The 16,027-nt window shown below is 46.1% G+C and overlaps 1 protein-coding gene across 1 annotated transcript; it reads right to left on the bottom strand.

The window, feature by feature from the left end:
* Positions 1-22: 22 nt before the first annotated feature.
* Positions 23-15,663, bottom strand: nsd1a (nuclear receptor binding SET domain protein 1a). The gene is made up of 22 exons (XM_055224773.1): positions 15,221-15,663; positions 13,805-14,610; positions 13,591-13,732; positions 13,303-13,475; positions 11,646-13,227; positions 11,468-11,568; positions 10,440-10,536; positions 10,272-10,369; positions 9,985-10,176; positions 9,440-9,517; positions 7,923-8,046; positions 7,651-7,851; positions 6,564-6,743; positions 5,565-5,721; positions 4,275-4,480; positions 4,077-4,189; positions 3,288-3,557; positions 3,092-3,208; positions 2,770-2,911; positions 1,804-1,910; positions 1,533-1,734; positions 23-1,327 (listed from the first exon to the last, which is right to left on the bottom strand). The coding sequence occupies exons 2-22, from the start codon at positions 14,591-14,593 to the stop codon at positions 579-581; spliced, it is 5,820 nt and encodes a 1,939-aa protein (XP_055080748.1). The 5' UTR covers positions 14,594-14,610; positions 15,221-15,663; the 3' UTR covers positions 23-578.
* Between the last annotated feature and the right edge of the window lie 364 nt (positions 15,664-16,027).

Below are 16,027 nucleotides of genomic sequence, written 5' to 3'. Positions count from 1 at the left end.
ATATAAACAAGACACAAGAGAATTTCATCTGAACTTTTCAACTTTTTACTCAATTAAAAAATCTAAAAAATGTAAACAATATTGCGAGAAAGAGCAGTAAACAGCACAAAACACAAATAAACATGTTTAGACAAGTACAAAGAGACGTTTAGCACCAGAACACATCCCTAGTGAGTCCTGCAGGGATGAGAAGGCAGTGAGTCTGAAGCACCCAAATATCAAGCTCTTTTTATTATTCAACTTTACTCTGTCAGAGATGGAACAAGAAATTACTAATGCTCCAATACAGACAATCTTTGAGGTTATTTGAATGCTTTTTCAAGTTTTTTATGAAGTTTTATTTATAATTGAGAATAATTCATGTAAAATGTGTAAACTTGTTGACTCTAAACCTTTTTAATATTATCAAAGAGCCACAGGATTGAACTGTTCTGTTCATTTTTAGTGTCATGGTTGGTTCTAATCACTGTTAAAGGGCTGTCCACAGTAATTATTCATATTTTGTTGGTATCCTTTTTTAAGAATAGTGCATTTTTTCACAATTTGTAACAGTACACGTTTGTCATTTTCACCCGTCTTTACTTCCTACACTCGTCTGACACCCAGAGTGCCACTTCTTCATCCTCCTCAACATCAACATCATCATCATCATCATCTTCCCCATCCTCAGCGGCCCAAGGTTCACACGCTCCTTCACTCTGCTCCAAGTCACTTCCAAACACTGGCTCATCCCCTTCTTCCACTACAATCTCCATGTCCTCCTCCTCCTCGTCTGAGTCGTCTTCATCCTCATCATCATCGTCGTCATCATCGTCATCATCATCCTCAATCTCCTCCACTTCAATACTACACACCTCTCCATCTTCCACCTCTCCGTCTTCTTTGTCTCTGGAGGGGGACGAGCTGAAGCGTCCCTCCGTCCTGTCTGTGAGGTAGGCTTTGCTGCTGGGAACAAAGCTGGAGGTAGCTGTTTTTGTGTTGATGTAGAGCCGAGGCGGAGGTTCGTGTTTGGATTGGACAGACAGTTTGACGACCGGGGTAGAGGACGTAGGTTTTTTCAAGTTTTGAGCAGCTGAGGACTTGTGCGGTGCATTCGTAGACCTGGGTTTCGGAGAGTTTGCGCTGGTGTATTCGCGTATTTCCCCCGGCTCGAGCGGGTCGGGACCGCAGGGATCGTGTTCGCTACAGGACAACTTCCCGTCCAGTTTGGAGACGAAGAGCATCCCTTCACAGTGCTGCTTACAGTAAGAGCTGGGGCACATTTCACAGTATGAGGAGGCTTCTTTACCACAGACGTCACACTGATGCCAAGGACACTCCCAGCGCCCTAAAGCAAGATGCAGAGGTTAATGCAAACGACCGGGGAAACGTGATTTTATAAACACACAGAAGACAAATATATGAAGTACGATATATGCAATTATGCAGCAGAGAATATTTTAGATAGTGTACATGTTATACACATAACACTATGTACTTGTCTGCCGGTCTCATAATACTGCGTGCGTACTGTGTGTACTCTGTGTACTTGCCTGCCGGTCTCTTGGCCAGGTTGAGGCAGTCTGCGTGGTAAACTTTGGGGCAGCCTGGTTTCTTACAGGACACGATCTGTCCTCCGTCACCGCAGCTGAAGCATTCATCTTCTCTCTCCTTCTTCACTTCCTGCCTCTTCTTCTTCATGTACGCCCTCTTTTTCCCTTCTTTTAGTTTGAGTTTTTCAGCTGACGGTTGGTTCTACTCATGAATAATAACACAGTATTAATATAAGTCATTCAGATAACATAAAAATGAAATGTCATTCACCTTTGGACGAACGCCTAAGAAACCACTGCAGTTTGGAGCTCCACATTTACAGACAGTTTTACCATTTCCAAGACATTCCAAGTTATAGTTAAAAGTCAACTCCACACCTGAAACACACAGTTTAAAAAATAAACTTAACCAATTTATGTCACAATTATCCAACAGAAACATTTGTAAAGATGTGGAATGAGCTACAAAGAACTTATATATACAAACACTCAAGTGCAGCCTTCATTTAAAGTATGAATTACCCATAATGCACTAGTCTGTTTAAAGGGCCCATGTTACTCTGTTTTCTCATCTGTTCTAATGTTGTTTTCTCATCACAAACAGACCTGGAGTTGTGATTTGTTTCATTCACACATCTTTAACACACAAACCTGCAGATTTAGCCTGAGTTCTGGTCTCAAACTGAAAACACTCTGTTCCACCTTGTGATGTCATCATGTGGTGATACAGGAAGTGCTCCACTGTGTTTTTAAACTCCACACACCTTCATTTCTAGAATCATTTGGATCATTTCAGCTCCTGGAGTTGTCTCTTATCTCGACTGAACTAAAGATAAAAGGTGGAACGTCACATTTTGAGCTTTGGAGATGTTACAGACTAATAATGCAGAAGTCCTTAAACATGTGTGAATGAAACAAAACACAACTCCAGGTCTGTTTTTGAGAAGGGAACAGCAGTGGAACATGGGTAAAAGCTCAAAATTTAAAATCATGTCCATTTCCTTTGCCCCTATTTGACAAACACTGCGTTAAAAACCTGCACCTCTGCTTTTCCAAATAATGACCAACATAAGCATGACCTGGCTCGTCTTACAGTTACTAAAGATACTGGAATCTCTCAGTTTTAGCAAATAAAACCCAAACACACATCTTGCATTGGGCCTCCACAAAAAAAGAAGAGTCGGCTCCATTTTGAAATAACGAGTTTGTGCAGTAAATGGTGAACGTAAAGCCGCACCTTTAGGAATATCCTGAAGTGCAAAGAGCCCCACCCGCGTGTCCCCGTTCACAGTCCACTTCTGAGTCTCACAGTTGGGCTGACAGCTGTGGTTCATGAAGCGAGCCTCGTTTCCTTTAGGCCCTGCGTCGATGATACGATCCTGACGACACAAACGTGATTAGATCAGTTTACAGACTTTTGACCTGTATAAAAGAGTGGACGAAGTGAGTGTGACGTCACCATAGTGAAATAAAAACGCCAGGATCATGAAGAGCGGGTTAATACGAACATTTAAGACCAAAATGACGAGTCTGACAGCAGCAGTTAGCGCCAACGTTACCTTGTCCAGTGTTAGCATGTAAAAGTTGCAGATGTCGTTCTCTTGGGCGTGTCTGATCCGCGCCCGACACTCTTCTTCATCTATCATCTCCCCGACGTATTCACTCACAAACGCCCCCTGTCAGACGATAAAAACACCTAACTACTACGACGTAAAACTGCGCACAAACAGCCGTCTTTTGCACATCGGGACAAACCTTTTTAACGTCGGACATGGCACGCAGACCCCAGCCTCGAGAAAGCGTCCTGAATATCTCCACGTGTGTGTATTCTCGTTTGGTAAAAGCCTGATTTTGGCACTTTTCTCCGGCTGCACAGACCTGAGGGTGGCATTCGTACAACAGCATTCGGTTTATACACTCCGAGTCCGGACCACACGGATTCTCGTCTGAAGCTTTGCAGTTACAGCGCGGTATTTCAGACAGGTCAGCGGTGATGATCTGGACTCTACCGATCGGCTTGTTGACCTGAGGAACGAACATAAAACATAATATTAATGCTTGACTAAGGATATTGTTAAAGAGGCTCCGACACAACACTGTTACTGGTTTAACGTGGTATTTTTATATTAATAGTTTGAATTTTCCATGTCAAAAAACACAGTTATTTTGTTTACAGCTGTGCAAATCCATTAGAAGCTGGAAAAACACTTAAATGTTGATACAAAACAGAAAAACTAGCAGAAATCTATAACAATTGATCCAAATCAGAGTAATCAGAACGCGATTTGAAGACGTACTGTGCACTAGGGGGCGCACTCGGACGTTTACGCTGATAGAATAAGACTGTGTACAGGTCGTAGTCGCTCAGAACGTCTCATAATGTTTGAATTTTTATCTATACAAAGTTGTTCTGTCGTTACTTGAGAGATGAATATAACACGTAACACATTTGGATCAGTTTTGTCTCATTTTGTTTTTGTTTAAATAAAATAAACGCTGATATTGGCGAGTCCTCGGATGTTATTAATACCAAATCCGTCTTACCTTTATTAGCTTATATGGTGGTGGCTTCTTATCGTTCTTCTTGTCCTCCTGGAGCTGTTTCATTTCCTTTTCAATTTGAAGTTCTCTGAATCTTTTGGCTGCTTCTGTGAGGGCTGATAAGCGACACATGACTTAAAACTTCTATTCCACACAGAAGAAGAAGAAAATAATCGATCTGAACAGACGGAGGAACATTACCAGATTTGTACACGGCGTCAGTCCCTTTGGCCATTTTCTCGATGTTGTGAGTGTCCCCCTCCATGTACGGGAACACTCGAGCCTGATACGTCCACACAAAGTCTCTGGAGCCAAAGAACTGCACTGGGAACTCGCCAACGCCGTGTCTCTGTCTCACGATGTTGTTTGGAACGTCTTTGGTGAGGCAGACTTCAGCCGGCCACCATCTAAAGACAGAAGACGAGGGTCAGAGTCGGGGGATTTGAGGTCTCAGTGAGGACGAGGGGGAAGAGGAGGATCAGGAGGAGAAGAAGAAGAGATCTCAGTGAGGAGGAGGAGGATGAGGAATAGGCCGAGGAGGACAAGGAGGAGGAGAAGAAGAAGAAGAAGAAGAAGAAGAGGTCTCAGTGAGGACGAGGACGAGGGGGAAGAGGAGGATCAGGAGGAGAAGAAGAAGAGATCTCAGTGAGGAGGAGGAGTAGGAAGAGGAGGAGAAGAAGAGATCTCAGTGAGGAGGAGAAAAGAGCTTAGTGAAGAGGAGGAGGAGAAGAAGAAGGTCTCAGTAAGGATGATGAGGAGGAGGACGAGGAAGAGGAGGAGGAGGAGAAGGAGGAGAAGAAGAGATCTCAGTGAGGAGGAGGAGGATGAAGAATAGGCCGAGGAGGACAAGGAGGAGGAGAAGAAGAAGAAGAAGAGGTCTCAGTGAGGAGGAGGAGGAGGACGAGGACGAGGAGGAGGAGAAGAAGAAGAGATCTCAGTGAGGAGGAGAAGAAGAAGAAGAAGAAGAAGGTCTCAGTAAGGACGAGGAGGAGAGGTCTCAGGGAGGACAAGGAGGAGGAGGAAGAGGAGGAGTAGGAGAAGATAAGATCTCAGTGAGGAGGAGGAAGAGGAGGAGGAGAAGAAGAAGAGATCTCAGTGAGGAGGAGGAGAAGAAGAAGAGGAGGAGGAGCAGAAGAAGAGATCTCAGTGAGGAGGAGGAGCAGAAGAAGAGATCTCAGTGAGGAGGAGGAGCAGAAGAAGAGATCTCAGTGAGGAGGAGGAGGATGAGGAGAAAAGATCTCAGTGAAAAGGAGGAGAAGAAGAGGTCTCAGTGGGGACAAGGAGGAGGAGGAGGAGGAGGAGAAGAAGAAGAAGAGGTCTCGGTGAGGAGGAGGAGGTCATGGTGCAAGAAGAGCATGTAAAAGAAGAGGCACAAGAGGAAGAGGAGGAAGAAGAGGAGGTAGAAGAAGAGGCAGCAGCAGAAGAAGAAGAAAGTGAGAGAGAAGAAAAAGAAGCAGAAGAAGAGGCAGAGGCTGACTGTTGTGTCTGTACCTGTAGCGCCCCCATTTGACCCACAGAATGTCTTTTATTCGGGGTCTTTTTCCCGCTTTACAGTCGTTGCAGAACCAGCTGCCCTGAGGCATCTCCATGTTCAGACACTCTCGATGAAACGCAGCAGGACACGACTCACAGCACAGAAGACTTCCTCCTGCAGAACCACAACCGACAACGATTACAGCCGCGCTTTGAAAAGAACGCAAACTACAACAGCAATCATGAAACTAAACTGACAACACATCAGCGCCTCCTGCTGGACCCAAGTCCAAGTCCAGCCTCGAGTCCAGTTCAATTAAACTTTATTTTTATATCACATTTAAAAGAGATTGAGCTGAACAAAGAGCTTTAGTGTTAAATACCAGGGAGAAGAGGAGGGTTTCAGTCTCTTAAACTGTGTTAAAGACAGAGAGGATCTGACAGGCAGAGGGCGCTGTTCCATAGTCTGGGCCACAGAAAAGTCCCTGTCTCCTCTGGTCTTCAGGCTTTGGGCACAGCAGCAGGAGCTGATCAGCTGACCTCTGACCTCAGGGTCTGGGTGGAGTCTAGGGCTGCAGTGACTCACTCAGATAAAGAGGAACCATAGAGTCACACTGGCCCCACAGACCGGCCACATAGAGTGATTTAAACACAATGAGTCCAGAGGGAGCCTTTTCAGTGGTGGCTCCTAAACTGTGGAATGGCTCCTTCATGTTCGCTCTGCTCAGTCTCAGAGGAGTTTAAGACACTTTTTTGCTTTTGTTTTTAATTCAGTGTAAACCAGGTCAGATTTTTATACAGCACTTTTCCTCCTTTGAACTGACCACTCAACATCAATTTGTTTATGTCGAGAACTGCCAACCTTCAGATCAGTGGGCAAACACTCTACCAACTGAGCCACTGTCGCTCAGGTCTTGTTTTTAGCTTTAAAATTGTACTGTTTGTGTTTTTTCACTGTTGTCTTCTGTACACACTCACCTGTGCAGCACTTTGGTGATACATGTGGCACACACTGACCTTCAGAGCAGACGAAGCACCAGCTCACGTTGATGTGCTCGTGGTTCCTGTTGCCTTTACGAGGAGTGAAATGGTTTGGACAGAGGATGTTGTTGTTCGCCAGCATTAAACTCCCAGCAGCCAAACAGTTGTCGTTGGCGTGATACGCCACAGGGCAACGGACGCACTTTAGCAATCGACCTGGAAGATAAACACGAGCAATAATCAAACCACTGTATGAAAACATCAGGGTGAAGTAAATCTGTGTCGCCTCAGTCCAGATCTGATCCAGAGACATGAGCCACTGACACGGCTTTGCTTTCTGTCAGCAGATATGCTAATGCTAATATGCTAATTTAATTTGTTTGTACAGCGGTCCCTGGTTTATCACTGGGGTTACATTCTAAAAATAACCCGCAACAGGCAAAATCCACGAAGTATCATCTTTATTTTTACATTATTCTCTCTGTTTTTGTCTGTCAAACCCCTCACCACACACTTTATACACTTTTCTCACACAGGCGTTAACATTTTCTCACATTTCTCTCTCGTTTAAACTCTCTCAAAGTTCAAACCTTCGTCGGCGTCTTTGTCGGTGCAGAACGTTTCATCGACATTGTGGGTTTTGTCGGGGAGAAAAATTGCAAACGTACAGCACTTCAGAGTCACACTGAGATCCAACGTTTATGTAAATTTGTCTGAACACATTCTGTACTGGACAGGAGACACGGCACGGAGGAGACTGATGGACAATGGTCTACAGTCCAACAGCCAATCAGGACGCACGACACAATGGTCTACAGTCCAACAGCCAATCAGGACGCACGACACAATGGTCTACAGTCCAACAGCCAATCAGGACGCACAACACAATGGTCTACAGTCCAACAGCCAATCAGGACGCACGACACAATGGTCTACAGTCCAACAGCCAATCAGGACGCACGACACAATGGTCTACAGTCCAACAGCCAATCAAGAAACACTTTGAATTACTTTGTGTACATGTTTTGCCGTACAAATAAACTCGCCTTGCCCTGTTTTCATTCTCAAGGCTCATTTACATAATTCAAATGTGGGTTTCGTCGCTTGTACAAACGCCGTTCACCTTTGGAGTTTCCGAGGTTGAGGGGGTTGGAGATGTGGCAGGACAGACACACGTGGAGGGGGCAGCGGATGCCTTTGTTATTGGGGTGTGTGGCGGAGAAGGCCATGATGCAGGTGGAGTGATAGAAGCGCCCGCACAGAGGGATCATGCAGCGCTTTACTCCATCACCCGACGATTTGCAGACGAAGCAGGTGTGGGCCCCTGGCAGAGGTGGACACTAGATTATTTTAACTATTTTATTTTTTGTTAAGTAAATAATATAAACTACTCACCGGTTTTGCACTCCCCACAAACAAACTTCTCCCTGGGCGGAGCTGAGAGGCCGATGCACTGGAGGTGAAAGGCTCCGTAACAGTGACCATCACAGAACAGCAGCTCCCCAGGCTCCTCACAGACCTGCACACACAGAAAACAACGTGAACAAGGAACCAGCACCAAAGAACATCTCCCACATGAGGAGGACCAGGACTGAACCAGGACTAGACCAGGACTAGACCAGGACTGAACCAGGACTAAACCAGGACTAGACCAGGACTGAACCAGGACTAAACCAGGACTAAACCAGGACTGAACCAGGACTAGACCAGGACTAGACCAGGACTGAACCAGGACTAAACCAGGACTAAACCAGGACTGAACCAGGACTAGACCGGGACTAAACCAGGACTGAACCGGGACTGAACCGGGACTGAACCGGGACTGAACCGGGACTGAACCGGGACTGAACCGGGACTGAACCGGGACTAAACCGGGACTAAACCGGGACTAAACCAGGACTGAACCAGGACTGAACCAGGACTGAACCAGGACTGAACCAGGACTGAACCAGGACTGAACCGGGACTGAACCGGGACTGAACCGGGACTAAACCGGGACTAAACCGGGACTGAACCGGGACTGAACCGGGACTGAACCGGGACTGAACCGGGACTGAACCGGGACTAAACCGGGACTAAACCAGGACTGAACCAGGACTGAACCAGGACTGAACCAGGACTGAACCAGGACTGAACCAGGACTGAACCGGGACTGAACCAGGACTAAACCAGGACTAAACCAGGACTGAACCGGGACTAAACCAGGACTAAACCAGGACTAAACCAGGACTGAACCGGGACTGAACCGGGACTGAACCAGGACTAAACCAGGACTAAACCAGGACTAAAGCCACATGAACCATCTCACATGAGGAGGACTAAACCAGGACTGAACCAGGACTGAACCAGGACTGAACCAGGACTAAACCAGGACTAAACCGGGACTAAACCAGGACTGAACCGGGACTAGACCGGGACTAAACCAGGACTGAACCAGGACTAGACCGGGACTAAACCGGGACTAAACCAGGACTGAACCAGGACTAGACCGGGACTAAACCAGGACTGAACCAGGATTAAAGCCATATGAACCATCACCGACCTCCTGCTGGTCCAGAGTCAGGACTAAACCTGGAGAATCAGTGTTTCAGTTTTGTGCAGTTTAAACCTGGAACATTCTCCCTGAAGATGTGACTCAGGCCTCGACTTTGACGACGTTTAAATCCAGACTCAAACTGTTCTGTTTCTCTGCTGTGACTGACATGGTTTTATTCTGCACTTTTCTCCTTTAATGTTAATTTTATGATAATTATTTGTGATTATTTATGTTTTGACTTGTTGTATTGTGATTTTACATTTTCTTTTTTTTCTAATTTTGTAACAATTGTGCTGTACAAATAGACTTGCTGTGCCGTGAGTTGTAATTAGTTTATTTTAATTAGTTCTCTGGTAAAAGTGAAACACCTGCTCACCTGACAGACGTTTTCTTTTAAAGCTCCTCCAACTTTTCCCTTTACATCGACCTGAGAGGACGGACTGCTGTTCAACACCTGCACAGGAGAAACAGTCATTTTTAACAACAATTAAACAGCAACACAACGAATAAACTGTGTAAAGAAGTGGACTGAGTGAGTGTGACGTCACAGCAGAGGCCAGAGCAGGTACAGGGACAGTTTGGAGCCCAGATTCTTATTTAAAAATCCAACCACGTCTATCATAGCAACCGAAGAGCCAATCAGGAGCGAGGCTGTTGAAGGTACCGCCCCTTTCTGCTCGCACAGCTGGTAACGCTTTCACTCAAACCTGATTTGTCTGTTTTTAATGTTTATATCTTGATTTACAGACACAATAGTGAAATAAAAAAAAACCCAGGATCAATCGTTTTTCAGTGTAAAGTGAATCGGAGCCTGACGTGCGCCCGTGATCACTTCCTGTTTGAAACGCGGCGGCTAGCAGGTTAGCTCTGTCCGTTTATATCAAGAGTCTGTGGTGCAACATAGTGAGAGTGAACGCAGACCTCATCTTTGGAGGCAGATTCAGAGGTAATAGTTGTTTTTGCTTCAGTGCTGGCTGCCTCTGTCTCTGTTTTCAGTTTCACAGGTTTAAATCCGGGGCTGGACGGGCAGTCGAGTGCAGCGATTTTCTTCTCTTCAGTCTTTACATTTTGGAGCGTTTTGGGTAAAGCCAGTTCCCTCCTCACAGTCCGAACCTGCAGATCAATCGTTACAACGGGGATAGTTTAATAAAACACATGAATGAATGACGTATGAATGATTTTAAAAACAGTCTGAGGCTTGAACGCACCAGTTTTTTTGTTGAAGCGAGAGACACTTCTTCGATGGTGCATTCAAGGACCTGGTGTGAAACTTTCCTCGGCCTCTTCCTCTGCAGCAGTGAGGAATCTGTGCAGAAACATCAGCTCAAAGTTAAGAAAAAAGATCTCAAAACTGTCGTCCGTGTTTGCGTTTTTACCAGATTCAGGAGGTAGATCGTGTTCAGCTGCCGTCTTCGTTTCCTCGGAGGGTTGTGTTTTTCCTGAAGTACTCGTTCTCGTGTTGGGAGTTTCATCCTGAAGGAGCAGAGAAGTAACTGAATACACGTGCCAAAAATACAAATTCTGAATACTCGTACAGTTACTCCGAGTACATTTACTTTTATCAAATCAAAAGAATACATTTTGGTATTTGATCAGACCATTTTGGGATCAATCTGCACAGAATGAGACGAGATGAGGAGGGAAAAATATAAAACTCAGCTCTTGTGTAAAAAAAAGAAGTAGTTTTTAATGCAACCCAGTGTAAAAGTATCCAAGTATTCAGAACGCAGTACTCTGACTGGACCATGTATCTGAAAACTTTACAAAGTACAGACTGTCCATGAAGTCTCCTCACAATTTAAAATATTATTACAAAGGCAAGTCATAAGAATATTAATATTAATTACATTTGTTCTGTTGTACTCAGTGGTTTTAATCATTTTTAATCACGCTGCATTTTTGTATTTCAGGCGTCGTGTTGATTAAAGACGTGTCCTGTTGAATGAACCTTTAAGAAACGGATCCTCCTCAAGACAAAGCACAGTGTGTTTCTAATTTAAAGACATCGTGTATTGAACAATCATAAGGGACATTATTGAACTAAAGCCAAAGATACAGATGTGATTGAACCAACGATGAGGTTCTGCTGCAGCGAACACGGCGAGAAATCCAGTCCCGTCTCGATGTGCTTCTAATGGATCAGATAGAGGTGGATTAAATGAGTCACTTTGGAAACCACCGAGTAAAAAAGAACAAGTCTGATTAAAATCTCTGATCAATGCCTTTGTTTAATCTGTAGAGAGACTTTATGGACACTCTGAAGATTTTAATGCAGTTACATTTACATTTTAAAGTATTTTTCCATCATGTTGTTTATCAGGGATGTGATTTTTGAACCAACATGTGAGATAATTTATAATGAATGGTCTCGTTCCGTCTCTAAAACTTTTACTGTCAAACTGACCTCTGCTAGTTTCCGTCTTGACCTCTTTTTTGATTCGTTCATTTCTTCGGGCGACGCCATTCGCCTTTTACTGGGTTTTCTTTGGTGCTTGTTTGACGAGCCTAAAAAAACAGAACATAAAAATGAACTTAAATGTTGTTTTTTTTTAATCAATGCACTTTATATTTGTTCACGTTACCAGATAATCTCGTGTCCAAGCTTTTTATGCCTCTGAGACCACGAACCTCCACATCCAGATCTGTATGTGACCCGTTCACTTTAGCCTGCCCTGTGACCTCTTTGTGACTGTTGCCCTTTGACCTTTCCTCTTCTGATGCTGACGGTTTGACCTCTAATGTCTCTTCTCTTAATTTTGAGGGACTCTTAGCCAACTGTATCCCGTACGCCAAGTTTGTAAGATGCGAGGAGAGGCGGGGGATGCTAACTTTCAACTTAGCGGGCAGCCTTTGTTTTCTGCGCTGTTTCTCTGAGGCGTCTTCGCTCACACCCGAGTCACTTTGAACAATACAGTTATTTTTATGTGATTTGGACTGGTCACTGTCTGATTTGGTCCCAGTCGTAAATGTATTTTGTGTGGTAAATTCACGGGGGCTTTTCGCTGGCGTTGGGGGAATCGCCATCGGTTCCTCTTTGATCAGAACTGGAGACGTCGGGAGAGACAGCGGCTTCCCCTCCTTCTGTCTGGTGTCGTGCATGTCTTTAAGAAGCATCAGGAAAGTGCTGAACTGATAACCCGGTTCTGGGCGAAACGCACTCTCCTCGGACGCATTTTCCTCCTCTTTTGCGATGGATTTAAACTTGAGCTCCTTGACGTTTTGAAAGGCCTCCATCGGCGACAGAGGAGGAGAAAACGATATCTCTGAGGAAACGTTTTCAGTCTTGACTTCAACATCAGGAATCGACTCAATGCTGGAATCGTGAGGCTTTGATTCTTTGCAGAAACCATTGAGAATCTTTTTCTTGTCTGGCTTCCTCGCTCGCCGTTTGACTGGACTCTGCGTTTCGGGCGAGGATGAGTTCCCAGGAGCCGTTTCACTCGGGGTTGAAGCTTCAGTAGTCGTTTCAGTTGCGTTGTGTTCAGTGTGGACTTCTGTGGAGGTGAAGCTGGTCATCAGTGAATCTAGACCCGTGTCTCCTTCTGCCTTCAGCGCCTTCGTCATCAATCGGCTGCTGGCTGGAAAACTGCGTAGATGTTTCGATGTGGAGGTTATATCCAAACCGCCTGATGTCGGTTCAGTCTGTGGCGTTAGCAAACAACTTGAACTGTTTGAGGAATCGACAGAGTTTTTGGAGTTCTTCGATGTATTTTTTGCTGACACGTTCTGACTGACCAAACCTCGGTCCACCTCGCGTTCTTGGGGCAGCTCTGTGCGTTTTGGACGGTGCAGAATCGGGACCGAATCCAGGTCGGCGTACGGGGAGTCCTCGTCCTTCAGCGGCCCTCCTGTTGAAAACGTCTGTTCCTTCGAGCCGCCAACGATATGTCCAAAAATGTCTGAGAGGCGTTTCTTTTTCCTTTTGTTTGCTAATCCATTTTGTAAAGGATTGTTACTGTGATGTCTTTTATGTTCTCTGTGCTCCACCGGGCCAGAGGAGAGCGGACGATCGTGAGACAGAAGCTGCTCCACAGACTGAAGTCCAGGGCTGAGAGACGAGACTTCACCATTTGGAGATGTGGGTCGGTTCTGTTTTACGCCGTGAAACAGCTCCTCAGCTTTAGACACACTGGACTCCCAATCACTCTGATAGTGTTTAGGGATCTGCAACGCCCAGACAGAGGCGTGTGAGACGTTCAGTTACACTTTAAATCATCAGACCACGTTGATTCTTTTTACCTTATACTTGTAATCTTTCTCCTTCTGTTTTCCTCTTCTTTTAAGAACCAGATTATCTTCAAACTGATGACCATTTTCAAAAGGGACAACCACAGTCTCCGGGATCCAAGCAAAGTCTACAACTTCTCCTATGGTCTGAAGAAAGTACATCCGACAAGGACGAGGACTGGGAACTGGGACAAGTTATAAAACACGCATTTGTAAATATGTTTGTTTTAAGAGTTTTTATACATAGTTGAACTGACGAAAGGCAAACAGATCCACATGTGTGTGAAGACGTGGACTTACCCTTCATCTTGGTGTGGACCCTCTGGACAGGATGACGGATGACTTGACAGGGCCACCAGGGTTTTTTGTTGAACTTTGCCCACACCACATCTCCCTCCAAACACTCGCCCGAGGGGAATAACTCTTTTGAGGGGCTGTTGGGCTGATCATGAAAAACACGTTTATTATTAATATACAACTATCAAATAAAGCAGAATGTTTGACTCAGACTTACATTTGAATTCGGTCTTGATAAAAAGACCTGGGGCTCCGCTGGTGGAGAGCTTCCTGCTCCACCCGCAGACTCTGTCCCCACGCTCCAGTCGTCTCTAATGATGATTTCGGGCAGTGCACTGGGGCTTAGTGTGGGGTTCAGTTCAGATATCGTTTTGGACATCAGGTTAAAAATAGGTTTAAATGTTCGTCTGTCTGCTCCAGAGCTGCTCGTGTTCCTAGAGTCACTTCCAGAATGATCCTCAGACAACTTTGGAGAAAAAGTGAAAGGCGTGAAGTCCTCATTACTGCTGTGTTCTCCCGACTCGTCCTCTTTAAAGTCGCTGCTGTCAAAGAGCGACGACCCAAAATGTAAGAATCCACTGGAGATGGGAGAGCAGCGCTCCAGACTGTGGGGGCTGTCAGAGAAGACGTGTCTGTGTGAATCCTGCAGACCCTCAAAAGAGTCGAAATCCTGGACATGTGGAGATGGAGAGCGCTGGACGGGGGACGCCTCGGTGCCACAGAACAGTTTGTTTTGATGCTGCAGCTCTGACCTGCTGAGCACAGGGTTCAGATCTGGTAACCTGAGAGGGCTGTAGGAGCCGCCGGACTGAGCGTACCCCAGAGCAGAGGGCTGTTTGAGGCTCGGACGGGGCACTTGTCCGGTCTGTTGGTCGGACCCGCGCTTCACCGTGCCGCACTGGTTTCCATAGGACGTGCTCATTAGACCATTGTGGGGCCTCAGCTCAGGCTGACCGGGGCCAAACACTGAGCCTGCCCTAAGAGCCGCTCTGTAAGACTGACTCATGTTGTCATGTTTCTGTCCTGTGAAGACAAGAAGAGGCGAGTTACGTCATAAATACTTTGTTACCTCTTATAACTCATTTACTAAAAGTGACTTGTGGCCTAAGTGTGAATGTGACGTACAGATTATTTCCTCTTTATAAACTGTACAAGAAAAACCCTGGTGTAGCTTTACTTGCGTCACACACAAATAAGCTCACACTGAGGCCTCCTACAAAGAGCCAAAACACAACAGAGCCAAAACACAACAGAGCCAAAGCACAACAGAGCCAAAACACAACAGAGCCGTGCGTCAGGACGCCCTGACACAGTGTCAGTCTTTGTCCTGTGACTGGATCATGGCGCTCACTGTCCACTAGAAAACAGCAGAGGAGTGAGGAGGCTTTGGTGGAGGAGGTGACACTGAGCCATCAGGCACACACAGAGGCTCACACACACACACAGAGGCTCACACACACATACAGAGGCTCACACACACACACACACACAGAGGCTCACACACACACACACACAGAGGCTATCACACACACACACACACACACACACTGAGCCTCACACCGACAGAGGAAGCTACACTTAACTCACAAAAGATTCCCCCCGCACAAACACGTGGAAACAGAGTCAAACTCACCATGTTCACAGCTCCACGAGCGCGTCCTGATCCTGTGGCACAAAGCGCGTGTTTTTGTGGGTTTGTGAAAGCGGATCTGTCCCCGCAGCAGCAGCTCTAGGCCCAGGCACAGCGCTCATTCTCTGCGGCCCTCTGAAAAACTGTCACCTTAAAGAGCTCATAGGCAGTAGAACATCCATCCTGCGGGAGTGTGAGGGAGCTGCGGGCTTCAGTGCGTCATGGCCGCGCTCGTGTCAGTCTCAGCTTCATTTACTTCATTATTTCGGTTTGTATCGCGCTGGTTCTGTTAAAACAAGCCCAGACTGACTGTGGTGCGCAGCAGCCAATGGCACAGCTCCCCAACCCCCTCTGCTCCGGGCCTGACACTAACCCTGCTCTCACGCGCACGGGCACGCGCACGGACACGCGCGCTCGCACACACACGAACGCTCACACGCACGCGCACGTCCAGGTGAAGTTTAATCAGAGAAAAATAAAAGACAAAAGTCCAGAACATGAAACACCTCCTGAATGAGGCGTGTGTGTGTGAGAGAGAGTGTGTGTGTGTGTGTGTGTGTGAGTTTAAACATCAGTGAGAGAAAAACATGACACACAACACGAGGAAACACACAGACGCGCACGGCTCCGGCTCCTGCGCCATGTTGATTCTCGTTCTCTGTTTTGACGCGGGTGGATCGGGCCGGTGCCAAATGGAAACCTCGGCTCTGAGGCGCGTGAGGATCAAATCATTTATGTCTCAGGCCTGAGGGATTTATGCGGCTCCAAAGAGGACAAAGCGCTGACGTGGAGCACAGAAAAGTCTAAAAA

The sequence above is a fragment of the Periophthalmus magnuspinnatus genome, chromosome 10 (assembly GCF_009829125.3).
Source record: "Periophthalmus magnuspinnatus isolate fPerMag1 chromosome 10, fPerMag1.2.pri, whole genome shotgun sequence".
NCBI classification, from domain to species: Eukaryota; Metazoa; Chordata; class Actinopteri; order Gobiiformes; family Gobiidae; genus Periophthalmus; species Periophthalmus magnuspinnatus.
Note: the sequence above shows the minus strand (reverse complement) of the source record. Positions and strands in the feature narration are given on the sequence as shown.